The 22,061-nt window shown below is 36.2% G+C and overlaps 1 protein-coding gene across 1 annotated transcript in view; it reads right to left on the reverse strand.

Moving 5' to 3' along the window:
* LOC124555979 (inactive phospholipase C-like protein 1) overlaps positions 1-22,061 on the reverse strand; it is a 651,563-nt gene that overhangs the window by 86,023 nt on the left and 543,479 nt on the right. Inside the window, exons 11-12 of the mRNA XM_047130024.1 lie at positions 13,377-13,555; positions 1,667-1,775 (exon numbers count right to left, since the gene is read on the reverse strand). Of these exons, the coding sequence (XP_046985980.1) occupies positions 1,667-1,775; positions 13,377-13,555 (288 nt within the window). The remainder of the gene's footprint in view (positions 1-1,666; positions 1,776-13,376; positions 13,556-22,061) is intronic.

The raw sequence follows: 22,061 nt of genomic DNA on the forward strand, positions 1-22,061 counted from the left end.
CTATAAATCACATCTAGGCTGGCTGGCACACTGCCCCTCATCATTAATCTGCCAGGCAGATGTGATGCGGGGCTGGCAGGCACACTTCCCCATCTCAGAAGGAGTGCTCTTAACACACGTGGCTATGTGGTCTATAAGTGATGTGTAATATGTACATTGTTGTCCATTTAAGAATAATGAAATTATTGGTATTACAGAGGGGAAAAGTAAATAACAATACAGTTAATAACTGTCTGATGGTAAGTTTTGCATTGCATGTATCATGGCAAGGCAAAACAACAAATGTGAAAATGTTGGAGAGGGGGAAGTGACATTCACAAAAGATTTACGTAACACAATGAAAGCTACCCTTAGTTTAAAATGTATGCATTATGTAATAGGCAGAAAGGGAGAGGGAGAGGGGGAGGGGGGAGGAGGGAGGGAGAGAGAGAGAGAGAGAGAGAGAGAGAGAGAGATCACGGGGGGGGGGGGGGGGGGGGGAAAGGAGAGACAGAGGAAGGAGGTGGAAATGAAGAGTGATGTTCCTGAATTGGGTGGGGGGGGGGGGGAAAGAAGGAAAAAGAATGGACAGTTGTAGTTTAACATCCAATTTACTACACGGTCGCTGGTGAAGAAGCACAAGGTCAGAAAAGATGAGGATGGACAACGAAATCAGCTGTGTTATTGTACTGGTATTCTCATTAATCAACTTTCAGGCAGCACAGAACACCTAAATCTAGACAGCCACATAGGGTTTTGGACACTAATGTCCCTGGACATGGCACACTTCACTCAGTGTGAGAGGAACAGTTGTAGGGAATGATTACACAATTTTGTGCTCTTTTGTGAGTAGGTTTTTGAATACATGTATCTCAAAAATCAACAATAGTACTGCAGCAGTTTGCATTTGAAGTTCTTGTAATTCACTTTTGGATAACTGAATGGAACTTAAGCAATGTAAAGAACAGATTAGTTGCAAAGATAAACAAATAGCTGACAATAATTAAGGAGCTTACAGAGAAAGAAACAAATGAGATGTTTGCTTTGCCATGTGTATTTCTTGACAGTCAATGCATGATGAGCTGCTGTATAAACATAGTCCACAAGCAATAGGAGAAATAACTAAATAAAAGTTATTTCCCCTGTTCACTGCAACGCAGTATTCTCTCATGATTATAAGTTTCAATAAAAACATTGGCAGTAAAACGAAATTGTTCCAAGATGGGAAGTGAAAGTATTCACTAATAATCGAACATATTACCAATAACGTAAACTATAGTGAAATCAGAAAGCAAACTATTCCTCATACAAGGATGTGTGAGTGAAATGGGCAATACTCTGCATTAGTCATATGCAACAGTCAACTGTGAAGAGTAAAAGTAGTGTGTATACATCACTCTGAGAAATGGGATTTCTATCTGTAGCATCATACACACACACACACACACACACACACACACACACACACACACACACACACAAAATCTCTCTCTCTCTCTCTCTCTCTCTCTCTCTCTCTCTCTCTCTCTCTCCCCCCCCCCCCCCCCCCCCTCCCTCTCTAGCTCTCTCTGGTGACTTATAATAATCACATATCTTACAAATTCACAATGATTAGAGCAGTTAAATCATTAACATGATTAACTACATAATGGAAATATGAATGAAACATAATAAATATTCTTCTTACAAGCACAGTCTGATGGCGTTCCGTGTACTTGAACGATGACATATGGATCTATAACATCACCCTTCGCTGAAGATCTTCGAGGCCTTGGTAAATGTTGTGCACTTATAATCTAGAGGAAACATCATGAAGTGTTAATATTACTCAAAACTACAGGAATCCATGTCAATTCATGGTAATCTACATACAATCTGGTAATCTACATACAATCTGTTTATGTAATATTATAGCTGACTTAAGTATGTAGTTGGTAACAACTTATATCTCTTGATTGAATGCTTTGTTTTTTCACTGACTTTCATTTTACAGCATCCACGTAGTTGCACACATAGAGCACTACTATACAGAGATCTAATTAAATATGTAATAATTATATAGGACACACAATGAAAGAACAAAACTAGACAGATTATTCATGATTTTATGAATATGTAGGCTGAACAGTATGATGAACCATGGAATAGAGGTTATGAGTAGATTAACAGAAACACTTACTTTCATTCCTTTTTCCATTCATTCATAAAGATGTTCACATCTGCTGAACTGGTGGCCAACAAAGACAGTACTAAATACTGTATCACAACAATTGGAAATACAGTCTCCTTACTAATAGATCTTTCAAAACAAATAGCCCTTGTAATAAATGGTAAAATTTAAAAGCTTCGTACAGCATATGTTTTTGATGAGGCCAGGCATGTTGTCTTTCAGAGATACAGAAACTGTTAATGACTTAAAACTAATTATTTATTTCTGTCACAGTTCTGAAGTGATTCACGGAATCATGACTGATATAAAGTGCCCATCATAAAAGCATAAAAAGCCAGGAGGGAGGGGGGGGGGGGATTGCATCCAGGGGAGGTAAGTACCTAAGTTAATAACTAGCCAGTACTGAATATAGAGAACATTTATTACATACAGACTCACTAATTCAATGTTAAAAATACCCTTTTTTAATAGTATGATAAAACAAAAATTCCAACAATGTGTAGCAGCCTCACATAAATTAACAAATAACAGATTAATTATGATGATGCTGTAATGCGGAAGAACCATCACTCACATATTATGTCCTCCATGAGCCACAATCATTGAATGCAAAGCACATCACAATGAAACAAACAAGTAATATAGGGTGTAACATACAAGCAGATCACTCAAGGAATTTATCAGTATCCTTGAAATCGGTGTGATGGATATATTTGTTTTACTTGTTCAACACAATATCCCTGCATTCAAAGTATAAGTTTTAGGTGCCCCCATGAAATTCTTCCATGTGCTGATAAATGCTATCAGTATAGTGCATTCATGTCTGAAGGAAACATCAGAGGGAGTTTTTATAGCTTCTTGATTGAGTATATTCTTTGAAGTGTATCTGTCAATTCCTACCTGCCTGCCCCACATCTATATTTTACATCAACCACAATATGCTGCACATATCAGAGTGAGTGAATTTTGCTTTAATGTTGTTAGCTTTATGCCTAAACTTGTATCTTACTACACTGTTCATCTACAACTAAGTTTTGCTTTTGAATTCTTAAAACATAGCGTCATCTTGTGAGAAACATTACCGTCATATTTTAGTGTGTTATATCAAATTCTGTTTTGTTTTTATTTTTGCACTACCAAGGTGCTACTCACATTTTTTTCCATGACACATTCATTGTTAAGTGTTTTATATAACTCAGTTATATTGCCATTTCATGATTTGTTACTTGGTGCTTTCCATTTGCTCTTTACTTAATTTCTATCCAAAGAGATTCTCAAAGGTCTTTAAATGATACAACAGAAAAGGTTTGCTTGTGATGTGGTGAATGACATGATTTCTCATTCACAGTTTCTGAACAAAGGAGTTTCCATTATTCTGTGTTACGTGTATGTCCAAAAAATACTGTGAATTGTTGTTTTCGTGTTTCAGAGTAAATTCTATCTTAGGGTGTATGACAGTCACTTAATTAAAGATTTTATTAATTACATTCTTTCTCTCACTAAACACCATGATAGCACAACATATTTATTGTACTCATAGTTATCAGTTAAATAATGATAAGCAAATTATTTTTATTTATAAATAAGTAATAATGATTTCTGCTATGATATCAGTCAAACAGTTTCTCATAGCTAAAGAAGGCACTAACATGGCAGGAGTTGAATTATAATGATCCCATTAACATATACTGAAATGAATACTTATTTTAGTATAGGTTATGTAGAAAAATGTTTCCAAAATCATCCAAATTGTACTAAGTTAATGAAGGCCCCAAAACAATCATTTTTGTTTTTTAGTTTTCATACTATTCTGACTGGGTATTTTTATATAGAGCTAGCCACTTTTCATGCAGTAAAAGGTTCCTTACATATAATTCGTATTCGCTAATCATAAACTCTTCTCTCTTTTCAGGCACCAACAGTGGGTCAACAATGACCAACAATGGGAACTGATAGAGGTGGAACCATTTGCACCCTTTAAGGCTGTAAGCTTCTCACCTCCACCCGGTCCTCCTCTCCGTTAAATGCTTATTTAGATGTCTATATGATTACCTTCCTGGACGTTTTCCTGCCCAGTATTTTAATGTTAAGGCAGACATTAATGATAATGAATGTAGCTTGTAACACTGTAGCCAGTGAATGTAGGTTACCTTTTAATTTCTGAAAGAAGGAAAGCCTTAGCACATTGTGCAGACTTCATTTGACTGTTTCAGTGTTGTTGTCAGGTCATTTATGATTTTCTCCTTGAACACTATGATCCCAGCTATTCCTTTATTTATTCATTTATTTATATTTAGATTTAAAACTATCTCACTTCCTCCTATGCTGCAGTTTCAGTTATCAAAGATTACTTTATTATCTTATAAAGGGCAGTGAAATGAAAATGATACAGATGGAAAAAAGTAAGTAAACTGTTCACTATTTCAAAGGTAATCACCATAACTGTCAATGCATTTATCCCACTCTGAGACAAGATGGTCAACGCCGTCATGTAAAAATGTTTGCGGCTGCATATGGAACCATGATTGTACCCAGGCATGCATCTATTCATCTGAAGTAAACCAACAACCACATTGTTTTTCTTTGGGGCTCCAATAATCTTGAAATCATATGGGAAGAAATCAGGACTGTATGGAAGATGTGTAAGGTCTTGCATAAATAGCTGTACTCTCTGTTCAGAATTACTATTCTGTTCGGCTCTGGCTGTTAGTTGGTGTTTGTAATAAACATGCTTTCAGTACTAAATATGGTACTTCAGTGATGATGATGATGCTTTCATATTTTGACTTGATTCTGTCTAAGACATTACAGTATCTCTCTCTCTCTCTCTCTCTCTCTCTCTCTCTCTCTCTCTCTCTCTCTCTCTCTCTCTCTCTCTCTCTCAATAGTGAAGTTAGTGCAAAGGCTTTAGAGTAATTTGTTCCAGCCCTACATGATGTGCTAAACACTGACAAAGCTCAAGAATTAAAAGCAGCAGCACAAGCTATGTTTAATGGTACAGTCAACTGATGACAACTAGTCAATGTTATCATCTGATTTTCTAAGTACCTGACCATCTAGCAGACTTAAAAAGTGGGATTCAGTAGTTACAAATCCACCACTATCTTCATTGGTAGACACGCACAAAAAGAAGTGCTTTGTTCACTGTAGGTATGTCCCAAAGAGAGCGGAAGCTCATAAAAAAAGTATCCTCCATGAGATTGTCTAAGAGTCCCAGGATATCAAATGAAGTCCACATTACAGGCAAAGGCATTGAGGATGTCATGACTGTTCCGTGGCGTCACCTGTTTTGCATGCCACAAACTGGGGCATCTAACAAGTGTCTGTTTTGGCCAGTGAAAGATAGCGACAATAGCTGCCAGTGTACACTATATCTTGCCAATGCCAACAGCAATACAAATAGGGTGCAGAAGCTCAAGATGCTGTTTTTGCTGGCTGCTGGAAATAAATGGAGCAGACTTTGCGTAATGAAGGCAATAGTATGGTGTCGTGGGTACTGCCCTGATGTTGAGGCTGCAATGGAATATGTGGTCTGGAGCTGCCAGGCTTTCACCCACAATCCATCACCCTGGAGCAGCATTTGAACCCTTGGCTCCACCCTCACCACCTTTGGCAGAGACTACATATTTATATTGCTGGAACATTTTGAGGAGTGATGTGGTAGCTAACTGTTGACATCCTCTCTAACTCTCCATATGTAGCACAGAGTGCTACCACTACCACAGCAGTTATCACCCATGCCCTCTCCACCGTATTTTCAATTGAGGTGGCACCTTCTCGGGTATCCCAGCTCGATGAGTTGGAAAGCCTATCGGAATGCATGGACCTAGACAACAGCTTCTAATATTTGCGAGTGTTGCTGTCACTGCCTCAGCGCTTGGCCTGGTCCACAACCCATGTACCAGACTAATGTTGCCTGTGGCTGCTCTATAAAGCTAGCAATGCAGGAGCATGGACCTTGGCCGTGTTCTGACTGTGCTCTTGTACTGTTCCTAGTATTCAGTGTTGCTTGGTTCTTGATATTGATGTGTCTTGGCTCAAAATTTAGTTTACACCCGGGGCTTGTCATTCTGTCATGTTGTCTTGCTCTTTGTCCATCGCTGTTTCTTTGTTTTAGGCTTTTGTGGTTTTTGGCAACTTACCATTGATGCCCAGTAGGCCAGCATCTCCTGGCCATGTCCAGTTCTGGCTACTATATCTTCCACCATGGTTTGTGACAGTGGCCTTCATTTTGTGGCATGTTTGTTTCAGGATTTTTGTATTTGCAATGGTATTGAGCACCTGACCACTGCCCCATTCAATACAGCATCTGATTCTGAAGCTGAGCAAATGGTCAGGACCTTCAAAATGCATACATGCCAGATGATGACAACAGACAACCCTAAGAAAGCACTCACTCACCACCCTCCTTGCAACCTATGGGTCCATTCACATAAACACGGACATAGTGATCGACGGCACCTGACTCAGTGAACCATCACCCATGCACACAGTCTTATTACCACATGGGCTCCAATGTATGGACCCAAGGTGTCACCATCAGCAACAAGGTAGCAAATGTTTGAGGTTGTGCCCAGCCAGGAGTAGATAGACAGGCATGAAAATCAGCTCCAGCCACAATGAGACATAGTGTGGCCCCTCCCCCTCAGCAGCTGACAGGCCATGACTTGACACAACCATGCCTGGGACAAACATACCCAACAGCTTGCCTGCCACCACTACAATTTCTGCTCTCTTTTCGGGCACCAACAGGGAGAGGGAGATGGGGGATAATGACCAGCAATGGGAACCAATAGAGGTGAACCACTTTCACCCATTAAGGTACGTAAGGCTCCCCCTAGCACCAGAGATGGCTCACCAAACAATTGGCAGAGGTTGGGCTCCCAGATTGAGATGCCCACATAGGCCAAGTGGTTGTTCCTACCTGAACAATGGCTGACACACATTCCCCTGCAGGCAGGACAGAGCAGTACCCCAGAAACCGTCAATCTGCTGACAATTCCACAAACAGAATTGACATCCAACCTGGCTGATCACGATGACAAAATGCTGTGGGAGCCACTTTCTCCTCATCCTTCGATTACACGATAAGTCACACAAATCTGAAGGCTGTAAATTCAACTAAATAGTTAGGGATTACAATTACAGATACCCTAAACTGGAATGATTGCATAGATAATGTTGTGGGTTGAGCCAACCAAAGATTGCAATTCATTGTCATAACACTTAGAAGGTGCAACAGGTCTACTAAAGAGACTGCTCACACCACGCTTGTCTGCCATATTCTGGAGTACTGCTGTGTGGTGTGGGATGCGCATCAGATGGGACTGATAGATGACATCGTAAAGGTACAAAGAGGGGCAGCGCGTTCTGTATTATCATGAAGTAGGGTAGATAGTGCCACAGACATAATAAGTGAATTGGAGTGGCTATCATTAAAACAAAGGCATTTTTTGTTGTGACAGGATCTTGTCATGAAATTTCAAACACCAATTTTCTCCTTGAATTGCGAAAACATTCTGTTGGCGCTCACCTACATAGGGAGAAATGACCATCATGATAAAATAAGAGAAATCAGAGCTTGCACAGAAAAATTTAAGTTCTTGTTTTTCCCGCGTGCTGTTCGAGAGTGTAACAGTAGAGAGACAGCTTGAAGGTGGTTCATTGAACCCTCTGCGAGGCACTTTATTGTAAATGGCAGAGTAATCACGTAGATGTAGATGAAGTTCAAGTTAGCACAGGCCAGGCCATTTCCAGCCCAACATGCTTTTTAAAGAGCGAAGGAAGTAAGCATCTGACAACGATTTTGATTCCCCACCAAGCCTGAGTATCAACATGGAAGTAACATCAGATATACTCAGGCTTTGTAGCTTGGCTGAAACTTGCTCCCATGGATGGTGCCATCAGGGTCATGTCACATGGACCCATCCACTGACTCAAGAGTATGTGTTAATAATGTGACCCCACATTTGTCCAGCATTTCTTGCTATTCTCTGAAGCCTTTGATAAGTGCGATTTAATAGCAGAGTGATTGACCTTCCTGGGTTGATGTTTTTGATTCAGGTCCCTCTGGACTGTTTTTCACGCGCTTATGGTGACTCTCAATTTGCTCTGGACTTTGCTTCTGGCTAACTATTCACTTCATGAACTCCATGTGATTGACTAAAGGAAAGGCCTCTTTTTGCTACCAGTCTCTACATCAATGGCAGTGTGAGTGACCATAAACTGTGTTCTACATATGTGGAGTAGGACAGAAAATCAATAATTGTTACTGAAGTGAAATAATGTTGTTCTAGAATGAGATTTTCACTCTGCAGCGGAGTGTGCGCTGATATGAAACTTCCTGGCAGATTAAAACTGTGTGCCGGACCGAGACACGAACTCGGGACCTTTGCCTTGTCCTTTCTTTCAGGAGTGCTAGTTCTGCAAGGTTCGCAGGAGAGCTTCTGTAAAGTTTGGAAGGTAGGAGATGAGGTACTGGCAGAAGTAAAGCTGTGAGGATGGGGCGTGAGTCGTACTTGGGTAGCTCAGTTGGTAGAGCACTTGCAAGGGTCCCGAGTTTGAGTCTCGGTCTGGGACACAGTTTTAATCTGGCAGGAAGTTTCAATGTTGTTCTAGCTTCAGAATCATAAAATGACTGCATGTTGTATGATTGCAATCAGATGCAACATACCAAAAGTACAAGATAAGTTCAGCGACGTCACATTACAGAAACTGATGTAACTAAAAGCCTGTTTGCAATGTTCATTACCTGTAACAAAACAGAAATTCTTGTACCACAAAAAACTAACATGAATGAAACATCAAAAAGCCACATTGTTATGTATGCTAAAACCCAACTAAGTGAGAAGTTGACTGTTTTGACATTCCATTCAGTTCAGTTGGATCATTGCACAAGACTGTGAAATGGTACAGAAAGTTTATTTGTACTTTCTGAACATGTATGTTTTATTGCCTCACACTCTCTACAGGGTGCAAGCTGAATGCAGTATATCACTGGTGGGGTTTCATCAATTTCTGGTATGAGAACCTGTGGGAATTCTTGTAACAAAAACCAAGAAGTCTGGGAGAGCATTATGCTCTGACTGCAACAAACCTGTACTATTTACAGGGTGAAATTTTCAAATTCCATTGTAAGAGAGCACTCCAAGAATGGTATGCTAAAGCACAGATGACTGTTTCGCTTGAAACAGAAAGCGTGCCAAGAAACCAGATGTGAATGCAAAAAATGGACTGCACCATTTTTTTGAGATTTAATTTCACAAAGAATTATTAACGATGGGCTATTGCTCAGGAACAATTAAATGAAAGAAATGCTTCCCTAAACAATGTTTAACGGGAAACAACTTTATAAGGAACAAAAACAAAAGAAAAATATTTTTATGACTTTGTGAGTAGAGTTCTAAAGACCTGGGGAAAATAACTGGAAATGCAGTGTGATTAAGTTCTTCATTCATGGGGACACAGTCAACTTATTTGTTTTACAGTTATTAAAGGTGTTTAAAATCTATCTTTGCAATTACTGGTGTTGCAAAGATGGATTTTACATACCTATACACAGTATAATTGATCATATAACTAAAAAAAATCTGTCTTTTGTAAGAGAATGTTTTATTTTTGTATACCAAACATGTATCACCTATTCGTACTAGGCATCTTTACTGGTCTATAGTATAAAAGACAAACTTCCTGAACAGGCCTTGAAGGTCCAGTGGAACCAACTGACCACCGTATCATCCTCAGCCCTGAGACGTCACTGGATGCAGGTATGGAGATGCATAGGGTCACCACACAACTGTCGCAGCCATTGTTTTTTTTTTCGTGACTGGAGGTATTATTTCTCGGTCAAGAAGCTCTTCAATTGGCCTCATCAGGGCCTAGGGCACCCTGCTTGCCAACAGTACTCAACAGACCTGAACGGTCACCTATCCAAGTGTTAGCCAAGACCGAAAATGCTTAACTTCGGTGATCTGATGAGAACCAGTGCTACCACTGTTGCAAGTCCATTGGTGTATATAATATAAAGCAATTATTTAATTATACTTATTTTGATAGGAGATCCGTAGGGGAAGGAAAATTTCATGAAAATGATAACACAAATTGAGAAGTTTTTAGCAATATAATGCGAAATCAATGGTTTTGTGAGCAAAGGCAACACAGAATTTGTGAAAAGGACACTAAACTTGACAAAAAATAAGAGTGAATTTGAAAAAAAACAAGGAATTTGGCAACAAATAAACCAGGCTTTAGTGTAAAAGATATCACTGACTTTGGCAAAAAATAGGTACGTTAAAGGAAAGAAACAATTTGGCAAGAAATAACAGAATTGGCACAAATACAACTAATTTGGGAAAAATAACAGATCTGTCAATGAAATAATGAATATCTTGGCAAAAATACAACTAATTTGGTAAAAATAAAACTAATTTGGCAAAAAAGCATCAAATTTCACAAAAAGTAACACCAAATTTGGTCAAAATAGCACCAATTTTGGCCAAAAAACAAAAAGATTTTTTCTTGTCTGTAGGGATCTGTAGTGATTCTTTGATAAATGTGAAAAAGTATGTATAAAATTAAATTTTCTGACTCTGAACATTATCTCCAGATGAATTACTGAGCTGATAAATGGAAAAACTGGATGTGTCAGATATTGTAATATACGTTGTATATGAAGTACAAAAACTTAAAGACACAGCCTACCTTGTGTTAAATATTACCTTTCTGATACAGTATTATTTGGGCAGAAACAAGTTGTATTCTCAAATATTGTTTTCTTTTTTGGTCTTGAAGGCTGCTTAAGCACAGTTTATTAGGCTTATGAGCACAAAATGTAGTGGTACACTTCCAAAAATTTTATTCACAGTGAAGTATTGTTTCTGAAGATTGTCTAAGGAAGTGTTATTGTGCTTGCAGATAGGCAAGACAGGTTGGACATTTGAGAGTCTACAACATTCACTTTATAAATTAATAAAAGTACTGAAGTTAACCATCGTTCCATTAAAACTACACATTTGTGTATTTGAGGTCCACAAAAAATTGTTCTCAATTAAACATACATGTTGATATGATACCAACAAGATTGATGAAAGGTATGCTAGAGTTCCACTGCTCCATAGTGCAATAATGCATCATGTCTCTCTGACTCAGCAGTCAGTGTACAAAAGTCTAAGGAAACAATTGTACATGAAGTTCTCAAACAACTCTCATAAAATGGATTTGCTTAAAACAGAATGAATAGTTATTACAGTGGATCACAGTGGATGCTGAAGTTTCAGAATCAAATAATCATCCACAGTATGTGGCCCAAATGTGTGTGTTTAACTACTAACAGACTTTTTTTCATTTCTTGATTTAGTTTATTGACCAACACGTAGAGAACAGCATGTATTTTGTACATTTATTTAAGAAGAAACAGTGAACAACTGAGGTGAATCAGAAGTGATATATATCTTTTGTTGTTGAATATTAAAAACATCATTATTGAAAAAAGATGTAATTCTTGGTCAAGAAGCCATTGTAACATCTGTTTGGGTTTGCCAGTGTCATAAATCATTTCAGAGGAGCTTCAAAGTTAGGAATAAGTATCTGAATAATATACACCCACATTATTTATATATTATTTAACAGAAGGAGTCACCACTACCAGCATTCCAGAAAGCTTTCGGATGAGGATGAGACAGAAGATGCAGCTAAATGAACACCAAGTAATGGCCCAAATGTAAGACATTTGGCAAAAATAATAATGATAATGGACATCACACAGTGTGAACCAGACAGGTCTGAAGCACCATAGCACACCATTTTTAAGACAAAGCGAGTTTTGGTAGTGATTATGCTGGTCATTTCTGTCTCCATAAAGTGAATATATTCATAATAAGCAAAACTAAATCAACAGTAGGGAATTGTTTCAAATTTTACATAAATACAAGAATCTATGACACTGTGTCACAGTTTATGACAGCAACTGTTCTTCATTCAGTATAACTGCACCATTTGCTCATACTTTAATATGTATCATTTTGAATGGAAATCAATCATCAAGACTGTCTCATAAAATCTCATTGGCAACTGTTAACACAGATGTACCAGCTGAGTGGCACTGGGGTGCTAACAAACAGCATCAGCCTACAAAAAGAAAGAAAACAAAAACTGCGTAGGCTCTAATCTGATGAACACCTATACCAAATTCAAATTCTGTCTCCGACTAAGACTTGAGCCCAAAGCTTTCCCTTTTGCAAGCAGTATACTAAGATTTATGATTAAAAGGACAGGGCAGTAGGTGGCGGTAAAGACAGGAAAATATCATAATTTAATGCTTTTTGGCAGTTGAACAAAAACTGAGGGAAAGGAAAGGAAATAGTAAAAGAAATGGCAAAAGGAGGGGCTATTTGACAATCTTCAAGAGTTTCAGAACTCAAAGGCTATTTTCATGATACAAAAGTTTATGTTCTAAACAATATCATAACTCGAGCAATACTGTGCCAACATAGAACTACTAGCAGATTTAATCTACATTGTTCTACACTATTACAATTACACTTGTATAATTATTTACTGAACTATTATCAATTTACTTCCAGATACTGATTTATTTCATAACTGTAGAATTTTGCCATTGTCATCATGCAGGAAGAATCTATATGAAATGAGTACATCTCACAGTGCCTTTTAATCATTCTACCTTCACCCCACAGGTTTTGGTTAATAGAGAAGCCAGTTTTACAACAACATGATGTTTGTCGAATAAAACTCGTATACATTTCCATTCAGGGATACTTATACTTAAACCTCAAGTAATTTTGTGGTATCATAGCAATAGCAAGACAAGAAACCTATTTCAATTTACTACAGTATTTTAATCTTCAATTGTATCAATATTTCATATTCTTTTGTGATCTTCACAGCTACAAACAAGTAGTGGTACAAATCTTCGTTGCTCCTCTCTCGTGAACACTTTCCTTCCTCCATATAACAATGATGTCAAGTTGCCCAATGTGATTTGAAAGCTTCAGAAATATTTTATGATTAGACAAAACAGCAAATAAATGCTATACATTCAATAACTCCTGTACACAATTTTTAGAAAAATACTTGGATTGTTATCCTCTGTAAAGCATCCACGTCCTGTAGAAACAATCATTATACAAAACAAACTGTCCAGTATACTTCATGATGAGGTTTTTGGTAGAATCATTACGTAAAGTTTAGTTTTAACAAAGTACACCACCTTTATATGCAGTACTTGAGGTTTCACTCCAGGTATCCAGTCTTTCATATCAGATTTATATAAAGTGAAGTGATCTCGCATGATTTCTGGCTTTAAAACATATCCACATCCCCCATTTTCACGAAATCGTCCGTCATTTATGTCCATCAAATGGCCAGAGCCATGGTAGTTTAAGGCCACTACGAAATAAAAGTTAAACATTTAGAATGGTGTAGGACAGCATGCAGATGATAGACACTATGTTACTATAAAGAACATTTAATCTACATACTGGAGATCAGGTGTTCTCAAGCTGTACTAGTCATGATTTACTAATCTGTAGGACCAAGTGCAATTATTAGGAGAGAGTTTGACAGTAATTATATTCTCATTTGTAGTAAATCAACAGTAACAGTGGTGTTCTTGGTCATTTTCATTCCTTTTAGACTAGAACTGAAAATAAGTCATTTTAACTCTCAATCAATAACTAAATTTTTATTGTGTTTCTAGATATATTGGATTTATTTTGTAACTTTTAGCAAATCTTTTCATCTTATGCTTCCAGTTCCTTTACATGAGGGCGTTTTCCAATCTTTGCTGGCTCATATAGTAAGCATTATGCATACCTATCATTTCAGTTTCATTTTTTCCAGGCCAGAAAGGACTATCAACCTTGATACATCAACAGTTCACTAAAATCATTATAATTCCTAAATTATCCACACTAACTCATGTCATCTTACTCTTTTCTTCTGAATGTTAAACATATTAACATTGATTGTAATCTTACTTGTTTCTTCTCTTGCACCACTAATAACTCTCATACTTAAATTAGTTAAATTCTGTCAGATATACAGATTTTTTTAATAGCCCTAAACTATAAGCATTATAATTTAAAACCAATAGTTTAGTCTATAGGCACTGAATCTACATGAAATAACAATTTCCCTGAGTGTTTAACATATCACTGATATCTGTTGACAGTAAAATGAATTCCTATCTATATTCTGTCTCTTTTGTTTAAAAAAATCTGAAAGTTCTCTAGAATTGTAAAAAATGCTGTTTGAAAGGTCTAAAATTTTTATGCTCATTCCCAGATACATTTTTCTGATCTCTTACTAGAAATCACTGCATTTCTTCTAAATCTTCTTTGTTTAAAAATGACCTTTTATGTAATTTCTCCATAAACTAAAGGTAAAATAATAAATCTCTATTGTAGAGCTAGTACTCAATTTTTGTAACAATACAGCTGCTGTTGATTTTCTCTATGGAATACTTTATTTAAGGTGATCATGTACCACTGCTTAACCAATTTGTATACCTCTTATCATGCCATTTCTAAGAGCAGAATGTTGAGAGTTTCAAAAGTATCCCTCTATGGAGTCACTTCTTCACTATACTGAACATTATTTCTTGATACAACTATCTTTGCTTCATCTGCTTCACCTTTTATATCTTATCACTAGCTAAAATCTCACATCTTAGGAAATAAAATGTTCAGAGTCATTTTATTTATTGTTTGCACTATAAAGGTAACCATACCAAATTTGAACATATGACATGTGTGTTGATGTCTGCCTTTATATAGAGTGAGTCATGATCTCTGCAAAAAATATATCAGAATTGTAGATACTGCAAAGAGGATAACTTATTCTCAACAAAGTCACAATTCATTTAGAATGTGTGCACCCATGTATCATGGTATATTATGTTAATTTAGTTGTAATTAAGTTTGACTGAAGGAAAAAAGGCAGCAAGTACATATCAAATCTGATTGCTAAGAGGATCTTACGAGTCCACATTATGGCTTCTGTACAATGTAACAAATGGATGATACTGGAATAAGCATTCCAAACAACAAAACTATTCAATGGTACCTGGTCCTGAAGGAATGACAATTAGATTTTACATTGTAATAGCTGCAGGATTAGTTCTTTTCCAATCTCATATTTATCAATAGTATTTCACAAAGAAAACAGTCAAATGTGTCTGGCAAAAGAGCGGAGGTCCATCCTGTTTACAAGAAGTGGAAAATGTCAGATGACAGAGCTACAAAGCAAGATCAGCAACATCAGTCTGTTGCAGGGTTTTAAAGCATGTCCTAAAGCACATATATAATGAGCACAAATTCAAAAATACCATAATCTGGTCTTCCTATATTTTTCAGAGCCATTTGATACTGCGTGGCATTATTAAATGATAACCATGACATGACTGCATGGAGTATCTTCTCAGATATGAGGGTGGCATACTGAATTTTTGATTGATAGAAAACAATCTCTTATAGAAGAAGAGGAATGGTGGACAGAAATAATGTAAATCACATGGGGTGAGACCCAAATAAGTGAAATAGGAATGTTAAAGCTCTTAATATACATAAATGGCATGTCAGACAGGGTCAGCAGCACTTTCATATTGTTTGATGACAAATGTATTGTCTAAAGCAAAGCATCAGGTAGATTATTGTCAGGATATGCAAAATGATGTAATAATATTTCCACTTGGTGTATTCAATAGCAACTTCCTCAAAAGATGTATAAATGCAAAGTAATGCTACAGACAAGATAAAAAACCCAATAGTATAATATTGTTATACCATTTGTTATACCATGATATTGAATGAGATGAACATGCAAAATCGGTAGCAAGGAATACAAATGGAGGCCTTCTGAGAGAATGCATTGCATTTATTATGGTAACCACATACAAGACACTAGAATAAATTATTATAGAGTGCTGTTCCAGGGTTTGGGGTCCTCATTAAGTAGGCTGTACAGCAAATATAGTAGGTACTGAGAAAAACATATTTTGGATTTAAAAAAAAAATCAGCACAGGCCACGTGACACTGTAACAGAAATGTTCCAGGAACTTAAATTGGAATCTTCATAAGAAAGGTGGCATTGTTCTCACCAAACCCAGTATGGTGAATTTAGGTAACTGGTATTCAAGTAGAATGAATGTGTAATAATTCACTGCTTTAGTGGTATTCTTGGGAAGGGGTCATGAGAGTGAGATAAGATAGGTCAGAGCACATATGGAGACATGCAGATAGCTGTTTCTTCCTCACTTCATTTATAAATGGAATAGGATAGAGATTCATTAATGTCTGTACAAAGTACCTAGCACATTGCATTGTCAGTGGTTTGAGCAGTACATATTTAGGTACGTATAGATGTAGAGATAAGTCTGATTAATGAGAATGAAAAAATTGATATTATAACACAAAAACATTCTAGTTGATCATGTGACTATAAAAGAATGAGGCTGCCATTCTGCAACACAATAAAACTTCCAACCTTATGCTTATGCCGAAGTCCTTACAAAACACAAAATTTTGGAAGCTTTATCAAACTTGCCTTATCATCATATGAAATAAGAGGCAACTAAACTATTGTTGTCAAATACAAAATGGACTCCATTAAAATGTGACACACAAGCACCACATAGTGGAAGCTGCTCTTGCCTGAATGTGACTATTCACACACATTTTTGCAACCTTGCCACATCAGCATACCTGGTATGAGGTAAGTAAGGCTGAGGAGTTAGCTTCACAAACCACAATTGCTGTCCTTCACTATTAGCCACATTTCATCTCACAGTTATTTTAGATTCAACAGTGTGAAGACAACCTGAAGAAGAATGACACATTATTTTCCCTTCAGTTGCAGGACATGATGGTAGTCCCATATCATTTACTTCATTTTTCTCTGAAGGGTATGTTAGTGGCAGCTGTTGTAGTGTACTGACAGCAAGGGAATTGGAATAAATGCAGATGTTTCAGCCTTTGGAGCGTCATAGTGGGTCCAGTGCAACTGAATAAAACTTTAAATGTACGAAACTAGTTTCAAAGTGTTCAGGCAATCAAATGTCAGTAACCAATGAAGAGTGTCTTGTTAAAAAATAAATCTTACTCAGGAGACTCATATGATTCATGTCAAGCATATTCAGGAAAGGAAGAATGTATTTAGTGTAAATCTTTAACATCAAATTCATCCTACGAATATGTAAGGAAAGGTAACAGCCAAGAAATAAGCTACCTTTTTGAAAAACTTCTATCCAATCCTCATCCACAAAAGCACATTACAAGAAAGGAACTCCATTATTTCTCAGTGGCCAAAATGGAATTGCAAAATAGATCAACTAAATTCAATATCTAGGAAAAATAATCAAAAATTTGTATTTAAACCTTAAAACTAGTGAAAACACAGTAAGTGAATTACAAAAAGTCTGTGTCAAAATACATTCAACTAAGAAATGAGTAACTCAAAATGAAAACTAAGACATCAGGAAATAACATTATGTCTGAACCATTATTTCAATCAAAATTTTGATCAGTGGAGCCATATGACTAATTGAAGATGCAGAAGAATAAGACAAGGAGCTCCTAAGGAAAAATTCTGGCTCAGTTTGTACAAAGAGAATCAGTAGGGGAAGAAGATTTCATGAGGTGCATAACACCAGAACAACATGCCAGCAGGAAGAGGTTTCTTAACAACATATCCTCTTCATTATATTTACAATTCTTCGGAGTGTGTCAATGAGATCTTGACTCACCAAGCTTCCTTGAAAATCACTGTTTGATTTTTGTTTGTATTTCCTGGTAAGTTCGGTCGCTATTTACTTATTTTCTCACATTTTTATAAATAATGGCATCAACTCAAGAATAAATGATTCGTGTTTTTTAATTTTAATAGTATCTTGCAAGTGTTATCAGCATCAGAGTAAACTGCCATCAACCATTTCTTTGTGTACATTACTTCATATCCCTACACCTAATCCAAGGTGTACAGAAGAAATATGCAATAACACAGTATGTTGTGCAAAAGGCAAACTGATCATTTTGAAAGAGTGTGGGATTGTGGCAGGAGTCTGCAGGACTGAAAACACCATCTCACAAGCTGTACTCATGAGCAATTCTCCACTACTGGTGCCTCGACTTACTGCAGATGGAACTGATGTGGCTCTTATTCATGGACAAAACTCTAAATGTTACCACATGTTACTGTAACACTAATGCCACTTGGTGGGTACTGGAGGGCAGTTGATCTTTAATGTGTCAAAAAACTTCCTCCTCAAAGGCAACTGTTTGCATTGTGTGTGGATGCCAGCATGTACTTTTGACATCTAATACTGAACAGAAATGCAGAATATTTGATACAGTGTTCAGAAGGCTTGCCATATGCATAGCAAATTTCTCAACACCACATGGTACTGCTGTACACACGGTGAAACATAACAAGCATAATGTACACACTTATATGATACCTGAACTGGTCTGAATATCAAATGATGTGGAGTATTTCTGTTGGAACTGTACGCAATTGCACAGCAACTCTGACAGTTCCACAAACTTTGTCATTTGTAGCAGGATATTGGTCATTCTATTCTTTACTACTTGTACACGCTATACTGTTGTCACAAAAGTTGCGGTATTGTTTGTATCATTTTCTTTGCTAGTATGATGTTGACTTTTCTGCACTAACTCCAGTAATTTTTACATAGAAAAAAAAATATAAATTGTCTTCTGTTAGCCATATTATCTTTTAGTAATGACCGTACAGAAATCATTTATATCATAGGTATACGTGTGATTTTTTTAAAAATCTTATTTGTTTTTAGTACTTATACAATTCAAAAAGATGTTCAGCATTCCATACAACTAAAAATACTATCTTGTTTATTCTTTCATGATAGTCTTGTCTGTTTTGACCTAAACTGGTCTCCATAATATAGTCTATCCTTCCGTGACAATATTTGCGTTAAAATATTATACGTATTTCCAGCAAAAAAAAAAAAAAAAAAAAAGGATGCAATTCTGCCAAATTTGTTTGTCTTGTCTCTTTAAACACCAAATACTCCTGTTTCTACCCATCCCTTTCCCTTATCAGCATTCTTTTTGTCAAACCTGTCACTATTTTCTGTGTTCAAAATAAAACTTTTTGACCTCATAGCACAAGGGAACATATCATTCCTTTCTGTAATAGTTCTACTGTATTTAAGAGAATTCATACATCAACTTAAATGACACGCACTTCAGTGTTACTTTCAGTTTGTCCAGCTTTTTTACTAAGTGATTCTCTTGGACTATAAGTGGTGGTATTCAGAAAATATGAAACAATTTTTCTTAGCTAAAATGTGATTTCTAGCATGTTGTCAAATAATACTCAAAATATGCTGATTGTTTTTCAGTTTTCATTAGTTTCAGCACCAACTACTAAATTTTACCTCTTATTCATAAATTAACTTGCTTTAAATGCTTACTGCAATTCAGTAGTGGATGCCAGCATATTTTCTTATTGCAAGAAATAAGAATATTAACATTCAGCAGGGATAGTACCTGTAAACACTTAATATTTCTCAGCCATTACTGCTTATAATAAAACATAATGCATTATGTGAGACACTCGTATTCGTTAGTGGCTGAGAAGAGTTTCTAGGCTAATTACACTATCGAAAGATGTTGATAATTTTTATAATTATCTTGACTGAATACTAAAATGGTTTCTCAGTTACCACCTTGGCTTTTTCCTTCTTGAACATTAATGTAGCTAACTCAAAGATTCCCTGTAGATGGCATAATGGGCCACGTAACTTTAAAATTGCACAAAATATGACACACTTTTTCAGTATTTAAATCTCCTCCTTTTTTGTAATATTTATGAATACAGCAAAGTCACAGTGAAAATATGGCCTTTCTACCATCTTTCCAAGAATAGCTAATATCAAAGTTAACAGTAACAACATGAGTACTGATTAGGAAATATGAATGCAGAACCCTGTAAATTCTAGCAGATATAAGGTTGTCTTAAAAATGAGGCAGGTAAGTTTTAATGGTTGTGCCCATAAACAATATCACTCATGATGAATTAAGATCAATGACTGAATTCCTCATTTTAATAAAATACACCATGATTGGTGATAAAAATTAAGTTTTCTGTATCAGTGTGGAGTCAAAACAGCATTTAATGCTTTGGTGCCATTCAAATAAAAATCCAACACAATCTCCATGGAAAGCCATTGCAGTTGTGTTTCTGAACCAAAGTAGATGGTGGATTTCACAAACACTGGAACATCAATAACTTGTAAAATGCGTGGCAAAATACTTTCAAAACTGAGAGATGCTATTCAAAACTAACAATAAAGAAAATTGGCATCTGTAACTGTCTTGATTACTGACACTGTTTAATCACACACTACCATCCTCTTCATTTAGTCTGTTTAGATCTTATTGAAACCTTTTTGTATGTGAAAAATGGGGATTTGCAAAGTTAGGTGTCCACATTAAACTTTAGGTCCCCCTATAACTCACTGGCTAAAACAATACTAAGACTGAAGGAAGATGAGGACATACTATCTCAAACAGAACTGCATTCAGTAAAGCACTATGTTGTTCAAACCAATCTTCAGGTTGAGGACAGCTTGAACTTTACTTGTAGCTATAAATTAATCATTGATTCCTGAGTGTGACTTCTATTTTGACCATGAACATTGCATAAAAACATGCATGTTACAATTAAGAATACACCCATCATAGATTTGGCAGCTACATTTACAGTCACTCAATAAATAATACCCGATGTTCAACAACTACAAATGAGAGGCAAGGAAATGTACAAATAAACATTGTATTCTTCATTTGTGTTCCTCTCTCTTTGTAAGAACACCTTTCACTGCCACTGTACATGAAGTGATGAGCAATGAATAAAACACACTGAACAGAATGAATTGTTTAGTATAAACTATTTTTAAAAGCTGAAATAGTGAAATTAGTTGAAGGTATTACTGTAGGATGCAACTGAAGTCCTTTATTTACTTATCTTTGATAGATGTCAATATCCCATTCACAGCAGAGCGCTTAAAGATGTAAATTTTCCTACACCTGACAATGAATGATAAAATGACTATTCATGAACTTGTTTCAAATAATTGCTTTAGAATTTTTCGTGAGAGATTTCTTGTAATTAGGGAAAAACTGAACTAAAATTGTGTGATTATGGGTAAAATTGTATCCTCTTGATTGCAAGTTCAGGATTTCACCACTATTATCCCATTCTGCATGAAAATCTATGTGGTAAATATTTGTGAAGCTGTACCATAATTCTGAGTTTCTGCTTTTGACATGCTGATGCAGCAACATGTGCAAAGAGAGTAACAGAGAAATTGAATTAGTTTTCCTAATGGTTCAGTTACCTTGCTGGTTAAAGATGCAAGATGTTCTGAGGAGAAAGAAAGATGTACAGGCATGTTTTGAGAGATGAGGGGACAAGCTTAAAAAGGATGAGGGAATATAATATACTATAATTTAAATTGCAGGAAAACAGATGAAATGGTAAGAGTAGAAATGTATTGAGAAGTGGAAGCTAAGTAAGTTAATAATGTAAGCAGATGGGGGACAAAATTTGCGAACATAAAATTTGCAAATGATAGAAGACTGCCAGAAATTAGAGTAACACTAATTAAAATGTTGAAAAATTTTCATGAAAGGAGTTACAGTATTGCTTGAGAAAAAATTTGTTATGATATATGTACAAAAGTTGTCATTACCTGATATGCACTACAAAGAATTATCAGTAGTTTTAACTGCAAAATTTCAGTAGTTCTGAACAGGAAAGAATGCCTATTTGTTTCCATAAATGAATAAAAGGCAGTGTGCTTCACAAATAATTTATATTTAAACGAATTTGGTGAGGAGAACATTTGTAATC

Source organism: Schistocerca americana, chromosome X (genome assembly GCF_021461395.2).
Source record: "Schistocerca americana isolate TAMUIC-IGC-003095 chromosome X, iqSchAmer2.1, whole genome shotgun sequence".
NCBI lineage: Eukaryota > Metazoa > Arthropoda > Insecta > Orthoptera > Acrididae > Schistocerca > Schistocerca americana.